The 25,188-nt window shown below is 41.3% G+C and overlaps 1 protein-coding gene across 4 annotated transcripts in view; it reads left to right on the top strand.

The window, feature by feature from the left end:
• Window positions 1-25,188, top strand: part of Tanc1 (tetratricopeptide repeat, ankyrin repeat and coiled-coil containing 1) — a 255,800-nt gene that overhangs the window by 105,017 nt on the left and 125,595 nt on the right. For all 4 annotated transcript variants that reach the window (XM_045146817.1, XM_012952495.2, XM_045146816.1 and 1 more), the window contains one exon: window positions 20,546-20,740. In XM_045146817.1, the coding sequence (XP_045002752.1) occupies window positions 20,546-20,740 (195 nt within the window). The remainder of the gene's footprint in view (window positions 1-20,545; window positions 20,741-25,188) is intronic.

Raw genomic sequence — 25,188 nt, 5'->3', positions numbered from 1 at the left:
CTAACGTGGATCCTGGGGAATTGAGCCTCGAACTGAGGCAAGTGCTTAACCACTAAGCCATCTCTCCAGCCCATGATTAAGGTATTTTAAAATTGTGCTTGAACCTAGTCATTGTGAGTTGTTGATACTTTTTTTCACCTAGAGGTCACTATCTAAGTTTTCCTACCTGGCATTTTCTGCCCCTTCTGTTGAGAGCATTGGTGAGGATCTGTTTTTATCTTTCCCTATTTCCTTCAGGACTTTCTTCCCAGCCACAGTCATCAGTTCTACAGCCCCTCAGAGGATCTCAAGAGATGTTAGCAGGAGGCTTTCAGATAAGATCCACCAGGGCTTTTACTCCTAACACAGTAGCCCTTAGGCAATTTGTTAGTGAGACCTGGAAATGGTTATAAGGCTCAGGCTGGTACCCCAGTAACTGCTAGTGTACAACCATGGCCTGGCCAAAAGGGCCTGTAGGAGGCCACCAATTATCAAATTACTGTTCTATATTTCATTGAATTTAGGACATAATTATGTGCTACTAAAGAAGAAAAAGTTGTCATTTAAATTGCCACAATATATTGTCACTTTTGAATGTTATACTTAAAATTTATAATCAGGTGCGGTGATACAGGCTTGTTATCACAGCAGTTAGGAGGTAGAGTGAGTCAGCAGGGCCACTCTGAGTTTGAGCCCTCCTTCAGCTACATAGTGACATTTTGACACAACAAAGAACCGGACATGATGGCATATGACTTGAATCCCAGAGGAGGCAGAGGTAGGAAGATCACCATGAGTTTGAGGCTACCCTGAGACTACAGACTGAATTCCAGGTCAGCCTGGGCTAAAGTGAGGCCCTACCTAGAAAATCAAAAAACAAACAAAAAAAAACAAAAAAACAACTACCAACAACAAACAGAAAACTCATTTAAATGACTCTCCAGTAGTAAGAGTGACATGGGCTGAGGCAGAGGCTGAGTGGGTCAAGTGTTGCACAAGCACCAAGACCTGGGTTTGAGTGTGCAGCATTCATATAAAGTGACTGCATGGAGGTGCCAGCCTGTAGTCCCAGCACTGAGGAGACAGATGGGCTCCCTGAAGCTTGCTGGCTAATTTGTCTGGCCAATCAGTGAGCTCCATGACCAAGTAAGAGATGCTGTCGCAAACATAAGGTGGATAGCTATAGAGGAAGACACTCTATGTAGATCCCTGGCCCCTACATATGCATGCACACATACACGAATGAACATTTGTGTGCACACATGCACAAGCCATTAGATTTTTGAAGCAATGTCCGATATGGAATATTCTCATTGTGTAAAATTTGTTTACACAAGAATGAAAAACAATCAAAGAATTTTGTATTTTTGCTTTATTTTTAAAAATATACTATGCCATTAATCTTTGAAAACTGCCTAATATTCATTTGTGCCAGTACACCATGACTTTGTTTTTGCTCTTGCTGCCGTGTGTTAACAATGCTTCTGGAAAGAAAGTACCTTATGTGAGCTGCTAATGGCTACTGAGAGGAAGGTTCCTAGGCTTGCAGGCCACATCCAGTGGAAATGTGCCTGTGATAAGCTCTTGGCACCCCTTTTCAGAAATGCCATGTTGGTTGTCACCTGTGTAAGCCGCGCCTGCGCATGCTGGCTACGTTTCTCTTACCAGTACTGGGTGTGCATTTGAATATTTTCCAATTTAATAGGTAAAACATAAGTTTGGTTGTTAGCATTTCTTGGCATTTGGCAGAGCTCTTTAGGTATAAAATGCTTGTTTATATTTCCTTCTCAATAACTTTGTTTCATGGCACTTTCTTTTTTTTTTCTGCTGGTCTTGGGAGAAGCTAATCAGCCTGGTTCTTCTTTCCTAGTGTGGCCCTGGTTTGTAGCTGGGGTTTTCTTTTCCTCCATTAAAATTTTTTATTTGCCGGGCGTGGTGGCACACGCCTTTAATCTTAGCACTCTGGAGGCAGAGGTAGGAGGATCACCGTGAGTTCGAGGCCACCCTGAGACTCCATAGTGAATTCCAGGTCAGCCTGGGCTAGAGTGAGACCTTGCCTCGAAAAACCAAAAAAAAAAAAAAAAATTTTTTTTTATTTGTCTTTATTTTAAAAAATATTTTATGTTTATTTACTTATTTGAGAGAGAGAAATAGGGAGAGAGAGAGAATGGGCACGCCAGGGTTTCTAGCCACTGCAGACAAACTCCAGATGCATGCACCACCTTGTACATTTGGCTTACATAGGTTCTGGGGAATCAAACCAAGGTCCTTTGGCTTTGCAAGCAAGTACCTTAACTGCTAAGCCATCTCTTCAGCCCCTTGTCTTTATTTTTATTTTTTCTCTTATTTATTTGCAAGCAAAGAGAGAGGGGAGAGCTATTTGTTTTTATTTTAAGAGATGGGATATCAACTGCTGGCCAGAGAGGCCCTGAACTTGTAGGGTCAAGAAATCTTCAGATGTGAGTCACCATGCTTAATATGAGACTTTGATTTTTTTTAATTTTATTTATTTATTTATTTGAGAGAGTAAGAGAGGGAAAGAGGCAGAGAGAGGGAGAATGGGTACACCAGAGCCTCCAGCCACTGTAAGCAAATTTAAGACACATGTGCCACGTTGTGCATCTGGCTGATGTGAGTCCTAGGGAATCAAACCAAGTTCCGTTGGCTTTGTAGGGAAACACCTTAACCACTAAGCAATCTCTTCAGTCCCTTTTAAAATTTAATTTAACTTTATTTGAGTTTTTAAAAATATTTATTTATTTGAGAGGGAGAGAGAGAGTGGGTGTGCCAGGGCCTCCAGCCATTGCAAACAAACTTCACATGCATATACCCCCTTGTGCATCTGGCTTATGTGGGTCCTGGAGAATTGAACCAGGATCCTTTGGCTTTGTAGGAAAATGCTTTAACTGCTGAGCTACCTCTCCAGGCCCGAGGTTTTGTTTTGTTTTTTAAACAGAGTATCACTCTGTATCACAAGTTGGTCTAGAACCTCTGTGTAACCCAGGCTGGCCTTTCACTCTCAGTGATCATCCTACCTCAGCCTTGTGAGTGAGTGCTGGGATTACAGGTGGGAGCCACATACCTGGCTGGCACTAGACAGACTTTCTTAGGAAGTCATGTGATGGAGAATTTTCACGTAAGCCGCTGACAGGGAATGTGCTTATGTTCAGTGGGTCAGAGTGTCTTGATGCATTTGGTGAAATATTACATTCATGCTGAGGCTAGAGGCTCTCTGTTCCTATTGACTTATATTTAAGGATTTTATAGGGAAACCAAAATAAAGCACTGGAAGCACTAAAATGAGTTGTCAGGTTACATATATAGCCGGTAGCATTTTGCCCCTGGGCAGCTAAGAAAGTTCTACCTCCTGCTACGAGTGCCTGTGAGTCCCCAACATCCCACAGGGCTGGTGTCAGCACCTTGTCTGCCTGAAGTGTTCTTAGCCCTAAGTGCAAACTTTTTATCTGTGTCTGTGTGTTTTTGGACTGTGATGTTCAGGGGCTTTTTCTGTGATAAAATAATGAAGTGTTTTAAAGTTTTAGATCAAGAAGGACTCTAGCATTTGAATCCAAGTTCTCCCTCTTTTCAGGAATGTTTGGGAGTCATTGAACAGTTATCCAGATTCATGTAGCTAAAATAAAGATGACATGAAAGTGTAATTTTTAACTAAATGAGTTATTTTCTCTGTTTCTGGCTGACAGCTTGTAATTTTGTCTCTTGAACTGAATGAATATGAAAGAAATCATGTTGCTATGTTGTATCTCTATTCCTGAAACAGAGATAGTGGATTTCTTTTACTCTTACAGTTCCCTTTGGAGATTCTTATTTTGATGTTTTTCTTCTTTAGATTTTTGCTTTTCCTTGAAGGATAATTTCTGAGATTTGCATGTGCTTTAAATCTCAATTCAGTCACTGACTAATACTTCTATTTCTTTTTTCTATATCTTATACCAAGCAAAACTTGGCTTGGTATTCATGAGACTGCTCTAAATCCATCTTATTCTGTTTTTTTTAATTTTTTTTTGTTTATTCTTATTTATTTGAGAGCAACAGACAGAGAGAAAGAGGCAGAGAGAGAGAGAGAGAGAGAGAGAGAGAATGGGCGCGCCAGGGCCTCCAGCCACTGCATACGAACTCCAGATGCATGCGCCCCCTTGTTCATCTGGCTAACATGGGGTATCGAGCCTCGAACTGGGGTCCTTAGGCTTCACAGGCAAGCGCTTAACCGCTAAGCCATCTCTCCAGCCCTCCATCTTATTCTGAAACTATTTCTTTTGCACAGACATTCAAACTCTTGTGAGTACAGTTGTTTAATATAAATAAATAAAAAGCTATAAGAACAAAAACTATGCCATGATATTAATGGAAAAGTAAAGAATACATACCATGGGCTGGAGAGATGGCTTAGCAGTTAAATGCTTGCCTATGAAGCCTAAGGACCCCGGTTCGAGGTTTGACTCCCCAGGACCCACGTTAGCCAGATGCACAAGGGGCACACGCATCTGGAGTTTGTTTGCAGTGGCTGGAAGCCCTGGCACGCCTATTCTCTCCCTCTCCCTGTCTCTTTCTCTCTGTTTGTCGCTCTCAAATAAATAAATAAAAATAAAAAATATTTTAAAAATTAAAAAGGAATACATACCATGTATGTCTGTTTTCTCTGCTTCCCTTTTTAATCCTCAAAGGTAATTAATGTTAATGTTTTCTATATGACCTTTGTAGGTATGCGTATATGTACATGGGTGCATATGTTTGTGCCTATGTAGATCCTTAAAGCCCACCCACATGGACTTTACAATGCACTTTATAGTGATCGAATTTAGTTCTGGATTTTTCATATTTACAAGTACTAATATGTAAACAGGTGCACTATTAGTGAACACTTAAGCTTTATTATGAAACCAGGCCTGGTGGTCTGTGCTTGTAAGACCAGCACTCAAGCAGCTGCGTCTTGAGGGTCCTGAGTGCCAGGCCATCCTAGGCAACATAATGAGTGGTAAATGAGAGTGCCATTTTCATTTGTATTTCCTTTGCTCATGAGACATTTGGTCTAAATCAATTCTAGAGTATATCTTCCTGTATATATGTACATAACTGCCTGTGTTTTAGTAAAAATGTCTGTTAAAAGTTGGGTAATAAGTTTCTTCATTTATATTTTCTCCAGATTTTGCTAAAATGCCCTTCAAAAAGATGGCATTAAGTTTATAATTCTACCAGTTCTATGTGGGAAAACTTGTTTGTTCAATACCCACATTGTAGTCAAACATTTTACTTGCTACCATGGTACAAAAGTTTCATTTTTTTGTTTTAATTGTGCTTTTTTTTAAATGAATTCAGCATGTTTTTGTATATGTTCATTGGCCATTTTAAACCATGCTGCTTGGGTTTGTATTGTATCTTCAGTCACCAGCTACACGAACTTAGGAAAATTAGTCTTTCTGTGCTCATGACTCACTTATGAGGATTAAGTGAATCAGTATAAAGTACTTAAGCCCATGTTTAGTAATATATAAGTATTTGTCAACAAATAAAAATTTATGTTTCTTTCTCTATCTGCCCCTCTCTCTCTCTCTCTCTCTCTCACTCTCACTCTCAAATAAATAAATAAAAATGACCAACCCCCCCCCCCAAAAAAAGGTCTGGAGAGATGGTTTAGCAGTTAAGCGCTTGCCTGTAAAGCCTAAGGACCCCTAAGGTTTGAGGCTAGATTCCCCAGGACCCACGTTAGCCAGATACACAAAGGGGCTCATGCGTCTGGAGTTTGTTTGCAGTGGCTGGAGGTCCTGGCGCACCCATTCTCTCTCTCTCTATCTGCCTCTTTCTCTCTCTGTCTATTGCTCTCAAATAAATAAATAAAAATGAACAAAAAATTTGTGTTTCTTCCTCTGTCCTGTGTATTTACCTGTTTTGTTTTTTTTTGCTAGACTCAGTAGTTCTTTTCATATTTTAACAAATCTTTAATCCTTGATAGCTTACTAGCTAAGGTTTTAAAGAAGGTAAACATGTCTTGTGTTTAATTTTGGATTATAAAGCCTAAAAAGATTCATCTAAGTCATCCTTTATTTTTGATAGGATTAAGTGAAGGGTTTTGAATTAATCTGTATATTCAGTGTTGAAAACTGACTGAGAGGAGACAAATCACTTTTTCAGGAGGGCCAACTCTATAGCCCCTGTATCATGAGTTTGCTGCTAATCTGATTAAATCTCAGGGCTACATCCTTAGCTCCAAGATGGTGACAATGAGAGATTTTAGAGGGTTTGTTTCCCTCTGTGCATTTGTTGCATGACTATTGGACTCCCTCAGCAATATCTCAGGTCCCTTTGCTGTATGGAAATAGTACCTTGAAGATGAACAGAAGCTCTGCTAATTTAGCTTCAAAATAGATAAGTAACAACGAGGCATGATGATGCATGCCTATAACCTAACCCCAGCACTTGGGAGGCTGAGGCAGGAGGACTCCAAGAGGCTAGTGTGGGCTATATAGTGAGAACCTGTCTCAGAAGATAAAGACAAAACAAAATGAAAAACCACCGAGTTAAAAGTCTGATGCATAGTTTGGCAGTACCTACTAGTTTTTGTTGAACAGGTTACTCTGTTTTTAGAACCTTAGTTTTCTTGACTTAAAGTTAATGCTGATAAGGAGCCTCATTAACACAGTATAGTGTGTCTGTCTCATAAAATACTGGTGATAATCTCTGTCAGATGGTAATCATAAGAATCAAACGAATTTTGTTTTAAAGTTTCAACATCAGGTGGTATTAGAACATACACTACAGTATCCTTGAACTTGGAGAAATGCTCATTAGGCATGGAAATAAAGAATACTCATCCAAATACTTAAGTTTATATCATAGGTTTTGATACTCTATGCTTGGGGAGAAGAGGAGGAGATATCTTTTTCTTTCTCAAAATACTAAATGAGAAAGTAAGCCCCAGTTAAGCAGAAAGTGAATTCTCTAGAGAAAATATGAAAATACTTATATGCAAAGTTGCTTGTTACTGAGCATGTACTGTATTGCCACGCTAAATGTTTATAAACAACTACCCAACATAATCAGTATTTTATTAATAGAGATTAAGGAGCAGCCTTGGGAGCTGGGATGAAACTCAGTGGTAGAGTGCCTGCTCAGCCTGCTCACAGCCCTGGGAACTGCCGGGGAAAAGGAAAGCAAGCAACCGTGAACCTCCTTAAGATGATGAGACAGTTACTAAGTGACAGCAGCACAATTACAACCCTGTTTCTCTGTCCCCAGAGCCAGTGACCTGGGCAGTACAATGTCCAGACTGCTGGGGTTCACTTTGCAGCTCAGGTTGCTGAAGTCACTGTTTGCGTTTGTGCTTCAGTAAAATGGGGATGACAGAACTACATCTGCTTATGTGCATCCTGTGCATGTGCATTGAAAATATGAACTCAGACAGTGGACCCACTTTTGTTATATCCCCCCCCCAGTACAGCACAGCCCCTTTTTCTAGGGCATTTACATTCTATTAGGTATTACAAGAGATCTAGCAGTAATTAAAGTATACAGGAAAATGTGTGACGGTTATATGTAAATTCTCTGGTATTTTAGATCAGGGACTTGAACATCCTAAGATTTTGGTATCCAGTGAGGATCTTGAAACCAATTCATTACTGATACTCGAGGTGACTAGTCCCTCTTGATTTTTGTGAGGATTAAATATATCTTAATAGTGCCTGGACAATAGTAAATATTTCATTTAATATTTAGGAATTTCTGTACCATTCTGACTGTGCTTTTCTGCCCCTTGACACTCCTCTTTTGAGTTTAGTAAATGAAATGGTGGCATCTTGGATTTTTTGTTTCCTTAACTTGCTTGTCTGTGTGGCAGACACGACCGTGGCCATTCCATCTGGTACAGATGGAGCTAAGAGCTGCTTCACAGGCATGTCCTTAGCAGAGTGCTTCAGGGACAGCGGCTGTAAACAGTCTGGGAGGGCATGTGCTTGCTAGGAGATGCAAGTGGGCAGGAAATTGATCCCTGCATGCAAGGATCTGTATCTGCAAAGATCATGTGTGTGCATTTGACTGTGGTGTGGATGAGATTCATTGCTCACCTTGGCTAAAGGAGAATGGGCTCCAGCATAACTGTGGTATTCAGTGTTTTCTAAACATGGTATTTTCACCTACATTGAGATCAGGTTCCCACCAGACCTACTCAGTATTACATTAGAAGAGAGTTTTTTGAATGGTTAGATTTGGAAGTTGCTAGTATGCTGTTTTCTATGTCACTACATGGATAGTTTCTACCACCAGCTATATAGATATATGTATATATGTAACTTTGGAAATTCTTGAGAGAAGCAGACTCTCCATTATTTAGTAAACTTTCTTGTCAATCCTATAAACATGAACTTGAATATATATATGTGTGTGTGTGTGTATATATACACACACACACACATACATATACACACATACATACATATACATACATAAGCAGAGAATGGAAAGGATTCTGTTACAGAAATAATAAGAGGCAGGATTTGATCAAAGCCACTTGTCATTGTATTCTATGTGGTCCTTTTGTTTTTGCTGATTTCTGGTCAACATTTACTTATATACATCCAGATACTCACAAGTTTGAGTTACAAAAATGATAGCTAGTGAATATAATTTTGATGTTTAATATGCATGGTCTCTTCCCAAGGACATACCCAAAGAATGAATGAAGCAAATAACTTGCATTCCATTTTATATTTGAGAAATCATGATTAGAGTGGAATGTTAATATGGTTAGTGGCAGTGAGACAATATTGACATTGTTGCTAAGATATTTTACCAGACATGTCATTGAAGCTGCTGTTTTGAAAACTGAGCAATGATATTTTTTGTGACAGTCAAGCAAGAATATGGGAAATAAAATATAGTCATCTCACTCTCTCCCTATCTGAAGAGGTCCTTGGTAAATAGCCACATGTACCCAGTTAATTTGGATGGATGACTTCTTCCTAGAATGTGAACTGAATTGGTTGCATTACAGTTTTAATATGTTTTGTGGGAAAGAAACTTTGTATTCTGCCTAGAAACCTTGAGCTATCCTCCCCCCCCCTCAAAAAAAAATGTCTGTAGCTCTCTTTTTCCATGTAAGGAGTTGAAAGATCAGTGGTGGCAGCTCCCTTCTATTCTCCCCCTTTCTGTGGTGGCGAAGCCTGCTGGCAGACAGCTTTACCGATGGGACTGCCAGGGTTTGGATTTGAGTAGTGAGTGAGGGGGTGGTGTACTGGTGATGGTATTGTTCTAAAAAGTCTTTTTCCCTCCTTATTTTCCACCCCCAAAATGTCAGCATGTCCAATATGACAGAATGTTCCTGATGATTATCATTTAGAAAAACGTGACTTGTTAAGTTATCTGTTGGTGACAGAATTTAAGCACCGTAAAGTGCTCCATGCTCAGTTTGCACCTTGGTTTAAGGCATCACCACCGGGGAGAACAGACCAGTGGATATTAGGATCCAGGGTTCTGACTTGGGAGTCAGGCTGCCTGGGTTCCAAGCTGGGTCTGCTCCTCATAGATATGGGATTCCAGGCGTGGTAGCTTGAATAAATGTCCCTGAATAGATAATAGATTCAGGAGTTTGATTAAAGCTTCTCAGCTCTCTGGCTGGAGGAGGTGTCACTGTGGGCTGACCCTAGGGTCCAGCCCTAAGGTGTGTTTGGGGAATTCCAGCCTAAGACATGCCGATTGCCTGAGTTCTGCCTGGGTTCCCTGCAGCTTGGCTGCCTTTTTTTTTTTTTTTTTTTTTTTTTGGTCTCTTGCTTTTGGTGGTGGATTTTCTCTTTTCACCATTATGGAACTTCCCCTGGATCTGTAAGCTTCAATAAGTCCTTTCTCCTCCCATAAACTATGTGTGTTTTGGAGGTTCATTCCAGCAACATGAGGCTGTCTACGATACCAGGTAAGTCATTTGCCTTAGTTTGCTTGTCAGCACCAAGGGACCAAACACAGCATCTACTTTAACTGGACTGGGATGGATAAACTAATGTATAGAAGGCACTTAGTAAAGTACCACCATCAAGTATGATTGTTAGCTCAACCATCCTGATTATGATAAATACTCCCAGGCATACGTTTATAGTTAAGACAGAACTAAAGATTCTGAAGTATTCTTTGGGATCCCATTTGACATGAATTTCAGGGGTTTGTGAAACCTGGCAGTATTGGTAGGGGTAGGCAAGATGGGGAAAGGCTTAAACAGTTGGACATCTGGCAGGTGGTATCAGTTATAGGCTGCTGTATTGCTAGCTTGTGGGGTACCATTGACACAGGTATGAGATATTCAGTACATTGGTCCTGTTACCATTTCTTATGTTACCTCAAGAAAGTTCTATGTAAAAACTTTTGTTTTGTTTTGTTTTGGGCTTTTCGAGGTAGGGTCTCACTCTAACCCAGGCTGACCTGGATTTCACTGTGTAGTCTCAGGGTGGACTTGAACTCACGTTAATCCTCCTACCTCTGCCTCCTAAGTGCTGGGATTAAAGGCGTGCACCACAATGCCTGGTGTAAAACTTTTCTATTATAAATTAAGAGAGTATATTTTTTGGCATGTGTGTGATGTGTTATGTATGGTGTATGTGATGGGTGGTATGTGCACATATGTGTGCGGATGATGTGTTATGTATATGCATGTGGGAAGGCCAGAGGAAAAAATCAGGGGTACTTCTTATTCCTCATCCACATATTTCTTTGAGCCAGAGCCTTTTATTCAACCCAGAGATTCTCTCCATCATTGAGCCTCAATGATTTTCTAGCTTTCACACCCTTGTGGACTGGGGTTACAAATGTGCATGACTCTACCCAGCTTTTTACATGAGCTCTGGTGGCCTCAGAGGCCCCCATGTTTAAGTGACAAGTGCTCTTAACCACTGAGTTATCTCCCCATTCTTAGTTGGGTTATTTTTAAGGAGGTTTAGCATTAAGAAAAAAATTGACATGGAAGTTGAAGACAAGTTGGGGCAAAGACAGCTGGAAACTATGGTTCATGCCAATAATTCCAGCCCTCTAGGAGTTTGAGGCCAACTTGAACCCCATGGGGAGACCTTGTCTCAAAACAAAACACTAACTGGGCAGAATTCAGTTCAGGACTTTATTAAAGAACAATCAACAGGAAAGATCATTTGACAAGAGTAAGGCCTGAATATGGGTCAAGTATGTTAGCTAGACAAGGTCAAATCTGAGCCCAGTGGTTGACATTAATAGTGGCTATGTTAGAGGAACTTAGATGAAGGAAAAGGGGTCTGGAACCTGACATGTAGTCAATAGAATGGCTTTGCTAGATCACCTCGAGAAATAATAAGAGATGGGTACACATTTCTGTTTCAAAACCATATTGACTAGAAAATCAAGTGTGTTTTATTCTACAAAACATTATTTCTATAAAAACTGAAACTGTAAAAGAAAGACAAAACCTACCCGTGCTCCTGTGCCCTCAAGCATAGTTACTGTCAGTTTTTTCCTGAGCTTCCTTTTAAGGCTTTGGTTGGTACTGTTTTCTCATTGTTGTCATGCAGCATGTAAGACATTGTGTATACTGGCTTAGATGCTTATTCCACATGGTTTAAAAAATGCTGATCATATGGTAAGCTGATTTTTCTTTTTTATATAACTTATTCTTTGGCACTGAAAATGATCTTTGTGGTGTTCTGTGCTTGTTTAGGGGATGGGTGGGGACAAAAGAGTGCCTTCTCTGCCCAGGATCCCAATCATGTAAAAATGCTAGTCATTGTTAGCAAATCCTGGCAGAACAGCTGTAGTCATTATTTTAAGAGGTTACCCAGCCAGATAAGGTAAGAGATCCTGTCTCCACTACAGGATGAAGTGTGTTTCATAAAGTGCATCTCTTAAAAGAGAAGGGGTGGAGAGGGATAATGAACTGAAGTGCTAGGAGGCTTGGGTGATAGAGTGGCATCCTTCCTTCTTTCAAAACCATAAAGTCCCTACTGTTGAAGAGTTAATTTTGCTTCTTCTCATAAGTAGCCTATTTCCCCCCAAATCACAAATACACTGTGTATTTTTAAGTCTTTGAGTACTCAGAATGTTTTTTTAAATTATTTTTATTTATTTATTTATTTATTCGAAAGTGACAGAGAGATAAAGAGGCAGATAGAGACAGAGAAAATGAGCGCGCCAGGGCCTCCAGCCACTGCAAACGAACTCCAGACGCATGTGCCCCCTTGTGCATCTGGCTAACGTGGGTCCTGGGGAATCAAGCCTCGAACCAGGGTCCTTAGGCTTCATAGGCAAGCGCTTAACCGCTAAGCCATCCCTCCAGCCCTCAGAATGTTTTTGATTGATACAACATATAATTGAAAATTTTGTTCACTTTTATCAGATTTAGTCATGCTGTCCCCTCCCTCAGCTTTTATAGGTGTTATTCCCTCCCCCCACCCACCAAGGTAAGGTCTCCTCTAGCCCAGGTTGATGTAGAATTCATTATGTAGTCTCAAGCTGGCCTTGAACTCACCGAGTTCCTCCTACCTCAGCGTCTGGATTGCTAGGATTAAAGGTGTGTGCCATCATGACCAGCAGCTGTTAATTTTTGACTTCTCGCTTTTGATGTTAGAGGGTAGAAATATTGTGAGTTTAGTTGTTTCCCCCCAAAAGATATGTTGAGGACCTAACCTTCAATGTAGTACCTGTGTAAGTGAATGTATTTGGAGATATATTCTTTGCAAATATAATCAAGTTAAAATAAATTAAAGCTCCTACTGAGTGTGTCAGGTGTGCTTAGAAGAGACTAGTGGCATGGTGCTTGCGGTAGTTTGCGGAATGTCCACTATAGGCTTTTGTGTTTTGAATGTTTGGTCCCCAGCTAGTGGCAATTTGGGAGATGTAACCTTGCTGGAGGGGACTTAGGGGTGTTATAGACCAGCAATCCCCCTTGTTAGTGCACAGGTGACTCTTGGTACTTACTGCCAGCTGCTGTGGCAAGATGTGATGTCCAGCCTCTGCTCTTCCATCTTTTCCCTGCCATACCAAAACTTCCTCAGAAGACCGTAGGCCAAAATAAACACTCTTCTCTCATCAGCTACTTTTGGTCATGTGTTTTGTCCCAGCAATGCAAACATAACTACAATAGTGCTTATGCCTATAATATTAGCAGTTGATAGGCTGAAGTGGGAGGATTGCCTGGAGTTTGAGGATACTCTGGGCTACATAGTTCCAGGACAACATGAACTACAGAGTGAGACTCTGTCTTAAACAAATGAAACAAAAAGACTGACACACAGAGAGAATGCTACACAATGATGTAGGCAGGGGTTCGCGTGATGAAAGGCCAAGACAAAGGCAGGGATTTGATTGTCCTCTCAGTCTCAGTCTCCAGAGCGGGCCTGGCTCATGGCACTGGTGGCCTCCAGAAATGGGAGACGTTAACTTTGGACTCTTTGAGCCACTCAGTTTGTGGTACTTGGCGACAGAGCTTTAGGAAAGAGCTTCAGGAGGGCTGAGTGTTTATGCATAATGCCTGTGGTCTCCCCTCCCTGCCCCTCCCTTTCTTTTCTAGCAGTCCCTTATTTTGGGGATGCAGTTTTTTTCTTTTCTACATTTGTGAGTTTTTGCCTTTTTCTTTGTAGCTACAGATACTGCTCGGGTTGTTAGGGAGGCTTTGTGCAGTTTTACACACAGGAGTTGGTGTCTTAACCACCTGTGGCCCACTTCCACCCGGCCTACTCCATCAACTGGCAGTTCCCCTGCCCCGGCAGCAGGGATGACCTGGAGCTGGCGTGAAAAGAGTGCAGGGTGTGAGAGGAAACATCTGCCAGTCAGTAATGGAGTGTGGGCAGTGTGCCTTCCTCCCTCCCCCTTTTCTTGGGTCCATCTGTCTGCTAAAGACAAACTCACCCCTGGGCAGGTATGCTTTGAGCACATACATTGCAGAATGGAATTTCACCTCATTCACTTGCCAAGTCAGACCATAGCAAGTGGCCCATTAAGCCTAAAGATCTTCAAATATACACATGGCTCTATTCTTGGGAATAGAAATGTAAATATTTATGTCAGACATGCACAAAGAGAATGTTAACCATAGACAAGTGTCAGCCTCCCACCAGGGCTCCCTCCCAGTTGGTCACTTCCTGTTCCCAGCAGAAGTATAGATTTCATGTGTCTTTCTAGTCCATTTGTCCATTCATAAACACGTGAGCATGTAAACATATGTCTGTGCATGTACACAGCCATGAAATCTACATTCTGAACGCTCATATGATTATTCACTGACGTTTTCTATTGTTGATGTTTTGTTTTGAGACAGGATCTTGCTATATAGCCCAGGCTCACCTTCCCCAGTGCTGGGTTTACAGGTGTGCACTAACATTCCTGGCTGAGTTTCTTCTCCTGTCTTTGTTAGAACACAAATACGGGCTGGAGAGATTGTTTAGTGGTTAGGGCATTTGTCTGCAAAGCCTAGTGACCCAAGTTCAACTCTTCAGTACCAAAAGCAAGATGCACAGAGTGGCAGATGCATCTGGAGCCCATTTTCAGTGGCCGGAGATCCTGGTGCATCCATTCTCTCTGTCTCTCATTCTCCTGGCTCTCTCTGCTTGCAAATAAATGAAAATAAAAAATAACAACAACAAAATAATTAAACAATAAAAACAAAAAAGAAACACAAGCACTTCAGATCTTGATGGACTTCTTGCTCTGGGAGCTCTCGATCCCTGCTATATATCAGAGTCTTGTGGAGGATCTTTAAGGTTCATGACCTGAGCTAGCATTGGTTACAACAGCTTCCTGGGTGAGGCCTGGACTTCTTCCTGCACTAGGGGGTGCAGAGCCACTGCCTTGATGGGGTAGGGAGGTTAGGAGTGTTAGGTCTGGCAGGGCTGTAGAACTTGAGTTGTGGTATAGTCACCCCCCAGGGACCCGGATAAACGTCTGTGTGCTGCTAAGCAAATATAGAGTAACAAATGCACACAGATATCAAAGGAACATTTCCAGGCTGCTCTGAGCCATGGGTGGACCACTTTGTTCCTCATGCGGGCCAGCAGGAGGAAGACGGGCCCTGGCACTCATGCTGCAGAAGCTGCAGACGCACATGCTGCAAGGATTTATGAACATACTGCACCAGGTGAGAGGAAGCTATTTAAGGAGCTTGATGACTAAACACCTATCTCTCAGATCCACTCCGTTTGTGTGGTGGCAGCATAAGGTGTGACTGAAAGAAAATTAATGATCACAAGTCCTGGGCGCTTCTGCAGCGGAGCATTTCAGGAGTGTTTGGAACTAATTAACCAGCCGGTATGGAACTGGAAAAATAGATGAAGGAACAGGTTTCTTTACACAGTAGGCCGAGAACTGCATATATAGACCTAAATCTCCTATTTTTGGTTTTTCCTATTAAGTATACAGAATGACATAATGTTGAAAGCCCATCTCAGCAGCCTTGTGGAAGGGGAGCATTACCATGAAAATGGATTTCAGATTTGATTGCCTGGCTTCAAACTCAGCTCTGATATTGGCTAGTGTCCTTGGGCCATGGTAGTTATCCTTGTAGTGTCTTGGTTTCTTTTACCAAAAAGGGAGTGAGTACCGGTGCCTACTTCATAGGGAGGGTGTGAAGGTTATCTGAGGTGATAGTATACACCTGGCAGCCTGACCAGGACTTCCTGCATCTGTGAAAGCCTGTGTGCTTCTGAGGGAGGGAAGGGTGTTTTTCTGAGGCCATACATTTTTAAAGCATAGAAACTCTTACATGGTGACATGTTTTAAAGGTAAAACTTGGATAATTAGTAAATGCCAGTCAGCTTACTCGTTTTTATCAGGGCAAGGCACATTTGATTTGTACCCTTGGTTCTGCCCCATGTAGTATGAAGACAGTTTTTGCACTTGTGGGAGTTCAGTGTTTGGAGTTTTGAAGACAAAAGGATCCTTTTAATCCATTGGCTAGTTTTATTTTTCCTGGACCCTAGGGGCCTAGCTGCTTTCTTGCCTCTTGATGGTATTGTTTGAGAATTAGTCATAATTGTGTGAATATGTTTTTGAAAATTGTTTACTTGAATGCATTTATCCTGACTTTCTTTTGAAAATGTGCATTAATGATCAGTAGTTCTGGCCAGATGCTAGGAGATCCCATAAGATATAAATGCTCTAAGTACTTTCACATGTAGAGAGAGCTATGTACAGGGTTCAAAAATGATACTGGATCTTGTGGAGGAAATCTTTTCCAGTGTGCTGGGTTACTGTAAATATATATGAGTTATGAGGTTATAAACCATTAGGATAGAACATGTCTAAGAAATATCAGTGTGCTCAGAAGCAGGAGCCACACCAAATACACATTTAATGTCCTAGTTAAATGTACTGCCCCAGCCCTGTTTTCTGGAGCTGGATAAACAGAGCATCTTTCCCTTTCTATTCTAAGCTCTCCTCCCCGCCTTCTCAAGCCACTTCAGTGAATTTCCTGCCTCTGCAGACCTAGTTACCTGAATGTCTGAGCTCACCCTTGTCTTTCTCAGGTCCACCTTTTCTGAAATAGGCTTTGGTTTTCTCTGCTTGCCTTCACCGCCCTCCTTTTTTTTTTTTTTAAAGCCTTCTCTAATCCTGTCCTCCATGTATTTTAATCTGCAGGGTCTGACTTTGCCATTCTGCATGGCCACCTTTAAACATTTTTCTTCCCAGCTTACATTTTCTTCCATTGTGTATTTAAATCCCCTTTTAAAGTCTGTAATCGTGAAAAAAATTAAAATAAAAAACTATCATCACATGCCTTTTCTGCCTACTTAAATGCTTTATTGTATATCTTTATTCCCTCTGGTAATTGTATTATTGTTGCCCACTAGGACTTCTGCTATATACCTTTGTGTGCATATTCTAATTTTTATTTATTTTAGGCATAGAATGCCTTATAAGTGGCCAGTTGTCCCTATGCCCTTCCTGATCTTTTATTTTTGAAATTTAGGAAATTGGTGATTTTAAAATAAGAAAAAGGGTGGATGGAGAAATGGCTCAATAGTTAAGACACTTGCCTATGAAGCCGAACGACCAGAGTTTGATTTCCCAGTACCCACGTAAAGCCAAATGCATAACGTGACACATGCATCTGGAGTTCATTTGCAGTGGCTGGAAGCCCTGATATGCCCATATTCATTCTTGCTTTCTCTCTTTCATAAATAAATACAACAATGTAAAAAAAAGTTTACCCTTGATTTATTTAAACTCATTTAGAATGTGGGGTTTTTTTGGGGGGGGAATCTCTTTTTTTCTTATGGAGTGATGAATATGTTCATTAGAGTCTGCACTGGCTAGTTGGGGAAAGGTGCCAACTGTGCTTCCCACCCCTGCTTCTTTGCTGTGAGTGATGTGATTGGAGCAGAGGGGCCCTGAGATGAAAGCACGCTGGGGTTGATGCAATTCTCTATGGTGTGTAAATGTTCTATGGGAAACACCTACCAGGGCAGCAGGAGGAGGCCTGGCCAATCCTGGTCATCTATAACATGGTTTTCATACCCCAGAGGGGATGCATTGTCCTGTAGTGCCTTGGCCTTTCTGCAGCAGCAGCAGGAAGAGTGATTGAAGTGCGCTCTCATTCCTTAATTGAGATGAGGGATAAAGTAGATTGCAGTTGAAACAACATCTATTCAAGTCTGAAAGAAATGTACTAGCCATGCTGGTTATTGTAGTGCAACATCTTTATTTATGCCTCTTAAACCTCTTTAAGCATCTGCTGAGGAATGTTCAATCAGCCGGGGAATTTCTGGTATCATGTCGTCCAGAACGTATCACATTGTTCACATGGCTGCCCCAAGAGATTTTCACTTTCTACCTCTGGTGTCATGGGATGCCCTGGGCTCTTTTTGACCTTAAGTCCCTGTCCCCCATGCGGTTAAAGCTAAAGCTGCAGGCTCGGGAGTGCTGTCTCCTGCCTCAGAGCTGCTGGATCTCCTTCAATGCTTTTCACCTCCTGCTTACCCATTCAACTTCTTTCCCTGCTTTGTGCCTTTCTAATAAAATGAGGCCGGAAGTTTAATTGTTCCAGAAAAACCAAACAGAACAGCATGTTTGGGACAGATATTATCATAAGATGCCAAAGTCAAGTTGAAATAGAAGCCCCATCCCACCTCAAGTCCGTCTCCAAGTCCCCTTTTTATTACATCCTGTATAAAATCAGCGCGCCAGAGCCCAGCTGCTCCACAGGTTGAGGGTCTCGTGGCTGTGGCATGCTTTGGAAATGTGTCCCACCAGAATTGCAGTTAATGAAAATAATTTGCTTTGCTTGCCACAAAGTTTATAGGCAGAATTTATAATTAGGAAAGGCTTTAAATCTTCTGTCTATCAACTCCTGATGTCTGTGTTAAGAGAATTCTAGGCATTCAAGATAACAACCCTTTTCTCAGTTATGAGCTTTACTTTTTAAATTTCTGGTTGTGGCATCTGTTTTTCTCTCTTCTTTTATGCCCCCATACAAGTTAAGGGACTAGAAGTCTGGATTTTTATTTGTGTGTAGGTTAGAAATCCTTCCAAGCACATAAGAAGACTGTCATTTCATCCCACCACCATTTGACAACCAGATCTGTCACTTAGGTAGTATAAGGGAAGCCACAGGGCTATGTAGAAAAATCAGTGTCATTTGGTCAAGGTTCCCCACATCCTATGTTTGTGTAACTGTGGGTCTGTGACCTCAGCTTTTTGTAAGTTCTTTTCTGTGTCTTCCTTCTGTGACTTGCATCAACATTCACAGGTCAGAAGATTCTAGTGATCATGCAGGCACAGTACAGCTTGCATTCTTCATGTGAAAGCCAGGTGGCAGGAGGATCATGAGAGCTATGGACTGGACCAGAGAAAACAGCTGTCCCTCCTTTTGTGGGTCTCTACTGTAGTGGACAGCTAGCAACATTGGGAGGCTGGTAGCTCTGTCTTTCATTGTTGGTCAAAGTGGAGGTAATCTGGATGCTTAATGCACTGAGCAAGGATCTCAAGAAGTGTCTTCCAGAACCTGTGGTCCTGGGGGTTGGGGACAGCGGTATCTTGCAGTGATTTCCAAGGAAGCAGGGTGAGTGAGGGTGGGAGGCAGGAATGGGGGTGGGGGGAGTGGGGGGTGGCGGGCAGAGCTTTTACTAACCCCTCTTTGGCCTTTCTCTCAGGAACAGAAATCAGTCTTGGTCTGTTGCCATGAATGTGCTTGTTTTTTTATAATTCTAGGGAAGTGTTTCTAGTAACTTTTTTTTTCTTCTTTAAATGCTGGTAATTAGTGATGCATCTTTAGTTTCCCTAGCTTATTGATGCCTCAGTGAGACTTTGTGGGGTGACCTTCCTGCTCTGCCCCCTTGCCCACTGCAGAGCTCCTGGTGTTTCTGTTCTCAGTTCTATTGATTTTGTGTTGCCCTTGGAAATGAGGCCTGAGCCTGCCTTACACCCACTATGTGGCAGGGCTGAAGCTCCTCCCTGCCTCCTAAGGTGAAAACAAGCACAGCAATGCAACTTAGGCCTGGTGCATTTGGGTCACATCCCTTTTTTTGAACTTTATGCACAAAAATCTGGAAAAAAAAAAAAAAAGATTTCCTACCTGGCTAGACAGCTCACATTTTTCTTTTTCTTTCTCTTTATTTTCTGTTTTTCCAAATCCAATATTTGATTTTTTTTTTTTTTAAGAACTAGGAAGTCATGGCAAGAACCAGTTGGGTAACATTTCTCAGAGTGACTGGTTTTGTGTATGGAAAAGTTACATGTATCTTTTCGTTTCCAATGTCTATAATGTAAAGCTTTGAAGTTGCTTTGTAATCTACGGGATAATGATTCACCTTCTTTGCCTACAGTTCCTCATTGCTTCATGGTACAGACTGAGTGAGGGAATGAGGGAATGCCACTGGGGGAAGGAGTAGTGGGAGCAAGGAGTATCACTGGAGTACATGCAAACTAGCCTTTCCTTTTTCCCTCCCTCCTTTCCTTCTTGCCAAGAGCCCTTACTCCTCTGTGAATTGCAGATTTTTAGAGGATTTGCCTAGGCTAGTCTGTTTAATTTCATAATGGTAACCTAGTTTGTGTCCAAGCCCATGTAGGGTTTAAGTGCCAGTGGAACTCGCCTAGTCATTGGTTCCAGCTCTGTGGTGGTTTGGAGCTGGCTGGCATTTAGAAGTGTGGAGTAAACATGGCTCAGCAAACAGAGCTGGTGCTGAGGAGGCATGTGGAAGCAGTGGGGGCATGGAGGTCTGGAGAGCTCTTACTGTTGGACTCTGCCCCACTGACACCCACAGAAAGCCAGTGAGCCCCACTTTGAACTTCAGCTAAAATCTTGTGGATCATTCTTACTGGATCTTGATCTAATCTCAGATCTGTGACTTTGTGAACCCATTGCTTGGGATAAAACCAGTTCAGTTGGCTGGTGCAGAAAGAGATTCTTTACAAAGGTCACTGATACTTGAGGGGTAAAGTCTGAGTTTCACCTCACAGGTTTAAAAAAAAAAAGTGTAATGTGGTGCTGGGGGAGAATTTTAAAAGAAATTTAGCATTTTTGGGTATATGGGAATTATAGTTTAAGAATGTCTCTTAGGATGTAAATTCTTATCAAGTTGTCATAGGTGGTGTAACTTAAGATATCATCTCTCCATTTCAGGAGGTGATTTCAGTTCAGAGACTCCCGTCCTGCCCCCTGGTCATGGTGGTGACTGTCCTGCGAGCAGTCTTCCTGCAGCAGAGGATATCTATCGTGTGAGCTTGGCTAAAGGTGTCTCCATGTCTCTGCCTTCCTCACCCTTGCTGCCGCGACAGTCTCACTTGGCACAGTCAAGATCAAACAAAAAATCCCCAGGTAAACCAGCATGCAAATAGCGTCTGTATGTATGAGCTGTCTTGGTTACACAGCAGTGCAAGATGAGTGCCTATGAGAAGTCTGGGAGAGCTAGGTGTTGTGACGTGTACCTGGAACCCCAGCACTTGGGAGGCTGAAGCAGTAAGATCACTTTGGCCCGAGTTTCAGGCCAGCTGATACTGTGTGCCCATTAAAATTCTTCTCCGTTACATGGGAGCATACTCAGAATTCATCTAAGTTGTGCCTTGGGGAATATAACATTAATTACTATCTGTTTTTTAATATTTGCATAATTTGAAATGACATCTGTATTACTTTAAAATCATTTAAAATCATGTGGGATTTGTATGGGATTGTAAAAGTAACTGGGCAAAGCATTAGGCTTTAAATGTAGAAATGGTGCTATGAATTTGGTGAATGTCCAAAATCTTTCATTGTTCTAGGATTTTCTTACTTTGAACAGCATTGTTTACAGTTCAGTCATTAGCTAGAACTTAGAAACTTTTTTTTGGTATGAAGTGATTTCCTGTGCCAAGGAATTTGACCCGTTTATCAGTATTTAGGGAAATTCCTGGAATGTCTTTTCTTTCCTCTTTGCTTGCCCACTATTGTATCTCTACGTCAAATGTCTTTTCTTCCTTCAAATGGTTCCCATACTACCTCTCTTGGTAGGTTACTCTAGTTGGAGTTAACTCTTCTTAGAAATTATGCATGGCATTTTAATCAACTAAGCCTTTTGTCTTTCCTCCCTTAGGCTTGGATGTATATTGAGACATTCTTTGCTTTCCCAAATTTTAGTTAGGTTCCTGAACCTTCTCTAGGCACCTCTGAACCTTTTCTGAGCATTCCCTTTGTTTTTGTTTTGGTTTTTCCAGGTAGGAGGTAGGGACTCACTCTAGCCCAGGCTGACCTGGAATTCACTATGAAGTCTCAGGGTGGCCTCATACTCACGATAATCCTCCTACCTCTGCTTCCCAAGTGCTTGAGCATTCCCTTTTAAAATCTAGTTTTAGTCGAGAAGCCTGCTAAGTTTATCCAGAAAGCCCTGTCTAACCCTAACTCTGACCAATTTCCTCATCTTCCATCATCTCCCAAGTGATAACCAACACCCTGACCTAACTGTAGCAAGAATCCTGTAAGGTCACTTCAGCCAGAATTTCCTCCCTGCTTCTCATGTTTCTTTCCTCTTTGTAATTTTCCATCCATTGACCTTCACCTTGGTCCTTGGCTATATATTCCCACTTGGTGGTGCTGTATTCAGAGCTGAGACCAGTCTTGTTCCCTGCTTACAAAATTTCACTGCCTAAATGAAGCGTAATTTTTTTTCTTTAACATTATGTACTTCACATAACTGAAGCTTTAGGACAGGAGAGATACTTTATCTAAGTAAGTCATACCTATGTGAAACAGGGCTAATCTTAGCCTGTCTGTATACTAAGAGATCTCAGTGGAAGGTGATGTCACATGCAGAGATTTAACATTTTGGATAATGTTCTGTCCTGTTGTCTGTGCTGTTGCAAATAAATGGATACTGCTTGGGTCTTAGGGCTGGAGCCACCTGAAAGACTCTAGGGAACACTGTATTTCAGGGTAGTTTTATGACTAATAACACATTGAGTATCTATATGGGTAGGATGCTTGGTTAGCAATGAATGTCAGGCAAGTCTGGACAGTGCAACCCTCCAGAAGACTTTCATAGGGACTTACCACATGTTGGTAGAAAATCCTGACCAGCTTGTCTCATGTGCCTGGACTAGCATTAGATGGCTCTAGCTTAAGAGTGAAATTTATTTCTGCTAAGATCTCTGGCCTTGTAGATAGAAGGGAGTAGCAGTTTCATGTCACTCAGTCTTTAATGGATTTAAGCATGTAGATATCTTCCATATTAGAAATGAACTACACTAAGTAGATCACTATAGCGAGCAGAAAAGTTATTGTGTGGTGCCCAAAACATGCAGTAGTGTTTAACCATGGTGATTTGGCATCATTTTCTTGATAATTTTAATTAGAAAAGTTAAGAACAGAGATGGTTGCTTTAAAAATGGCAGTGACTCAGAATGTATAAACAGTATTTTTTCTAAATATTTTATTTTCATTTATTTATGAGACAGAGAGAATGGGCATGCCAGTGCCTCCAGCCACTGCAAGCAAACTCTATACACTTGTGCCACCATGTGTGTCAGCCTTATGTGGGTTCTGGGGAATCAAACTTGGGTCCTTAGACTTTGTAGGCAAGTGCCTTGACCTCTGAGCTATCTCCCTAGCCCAAAATTTTTCAATAGTGTTTTAATAGAAATTTCTGCTTAAATCCTATCTTTGGTATAGTATCCAAAGCCCTAATGTTCTACCTGCCTGGCTAAAAATCAATACATAAATAAGGCTGACATATGGCAGTGAGTGTGTACTGGCTCTAAAAATACCCAAATTTTCAAAGCTAGCACTGTTGCTACCAACAATATAGTAAATACAGTGTATAACTGGCTTGCAGAAAATAATAATAATGTCCCATTCCCCATCCTCTGCTGCTGCAGGCTGTGCTCTTGGTTCTGTTCAGCCCAACTCTGAAATTACCTTGATGATTTTTGTTCTGATCTGTATTGTTTTAAAAATGCACCAAGCCAGACTCATAACAAGACCCTGTTCCCCCAAAATAGAAAAACCAACCAACTAAGCAAGCAAACAAAAGCCCTACCAAATCTGTATGACTTTTCACTAATGGATGCCACAGCTGGGGATGGGGAGATGGCTCAGTTGCCACACAGGCATAAGGTCCTGAGTTCAGACCCTTAATACTCACATAAATGCTAGGTGGGTATGAAGACATGTCTGTAATCCCAGAGGTTGAGATGTGGACACAGGGATCCCTGGGGCAAGCTGGCTAACTAGACTTGCTGAATTGGTAAGCCCTGGGTTCAAGTGAGTGACACTATCTCAGTAAAGAAGGCGCCATGTGACTGAGGAAGACACCCAATCTCTTGTCTCCACATAATACCCACACATGCAAACATGCATACACCAGAGACATGCCAAAAAAAAAAAAAAATTAGAACCATTACTGTAGTGTGGTCAAATGCTATAAACCTGTGATAAGGTATCTTGAACAACACAATTTTTATTAATGAAAACTTGGAATAATGTGATTGTTGACCATCTCTTATCTTAGGCTGTATGGGTAAAAGACAGTGCCATTAAAGTCAGGTGTGGTGGTGTATGTGTGTAATCTCAACATTCCAATGTATAGAAGCAGATGGATTGTCACAAGCTTAAAGCCAGCCTGATTAACATAGAAAGTCCCTGGCCAGCCAGGGCTATAATGTGAGACCCCATTTACAAATGAACAAGCAAACAACTCCCCATAAAATAAAAAAGCAGGTAATGTCATTAACTGTGCATTAGTGTAAATTTCATATGATTGAATTACATCACTTATTTCACATTTTATTTTTTGCAGTATTGGGGATTGAACCCAGGGCCTCCTTCTCCCACTTTATATTGAAGTTATTTTTATTTACCCTTCTGCCTCTTTCCATTTATTTGTATTTTATTCAACTGTTTATTAGGAGATTCCATTTTCTTTGAATTGTTCCATAATTTTTAATATTATTCTAAATGGAAAATCCATTTTAGGGTAATGTAAAACAAGGAGCAACGTCCATTCAAGTAGTTCTATGGCTGTTGCAAAGAACCCATCATTGTTTGTAATGCATCCTCCCTTTGTCTTCCAGAGAAGAGAAAGGCTATTTCCTGTTGTTTACTTATTAGCAATATCATTAGCTATTTCATGTCTGAAATTGTTTCCCCATGTTGCTTTGGGCCCATTATGAAATAATCAAAGGGTCAGGCGTGAGTGAGAAGCAGTCTTTTAAAATACTGAGATAAATATAACAGGAAATGATGATAAGTGGACACTACAGAGTGTTCACTCTTCAACTGAAAATCTGAAATGCTCCAGAGTCAGGAGTTTGTCATGACAGCTGAGGTAGAAAATTCTACACCTCACTTCCTGTGATTGGTTGTAGTCAAATGCATTACAAGTATTGTAGAAACTCTCTCAGGCTATGTATATAAAATTGTTATGAACCATCAATTAAACTTCCTTTTAGATTTGGGTCCCACTCCCACTGTAGGCTTCAGGCATCGTGGATTAGGCATCCTTACCCTGTGCTGCTCTCCTGACACTGCTGGCTACTGTGAGCTGACCGATGGGCGCTGTCATTTCCAGTTCTGCCATGCCCAGTTCCAGTCTCGTCTCACACGTGCCTAGCTGTTGGCATAGTCCCGAAAACTCTTCTTGCTGTTTGTCTCTTTAAGTGAAAAACCTCAAAACTGACAAGATATGAAGTGGAAGGCATCCTTCTTGTTTGATTCTTACACAATGAGTTAATGTCTGCCAAGACTTCCCTCCCCCATCCTGAGAGTGTTTCTTAAAAGAAAAGTTGGAAATCCCA

This window comes from Jaculus jaculus, chromosome 4 (genome assembly GCF_020740685.1).
Source record: "Jaculus jaculus isolate mJacJac1 chromosome 4, mJacJac1.mat.Y.cur, whole genome shotgun sequence".
Taxonomy (NCBI): Eukaryota; Metazoa; Chordata; class Mammalia; order Rodentia; family Dipodidae; genus Jaculus; species Jaculus jaculus.
The sequence above is the reverse complement of the archived record's forward strand: the minus strand, read 5'-3'. Positions and strand labels throughout refer to the sequence as shown.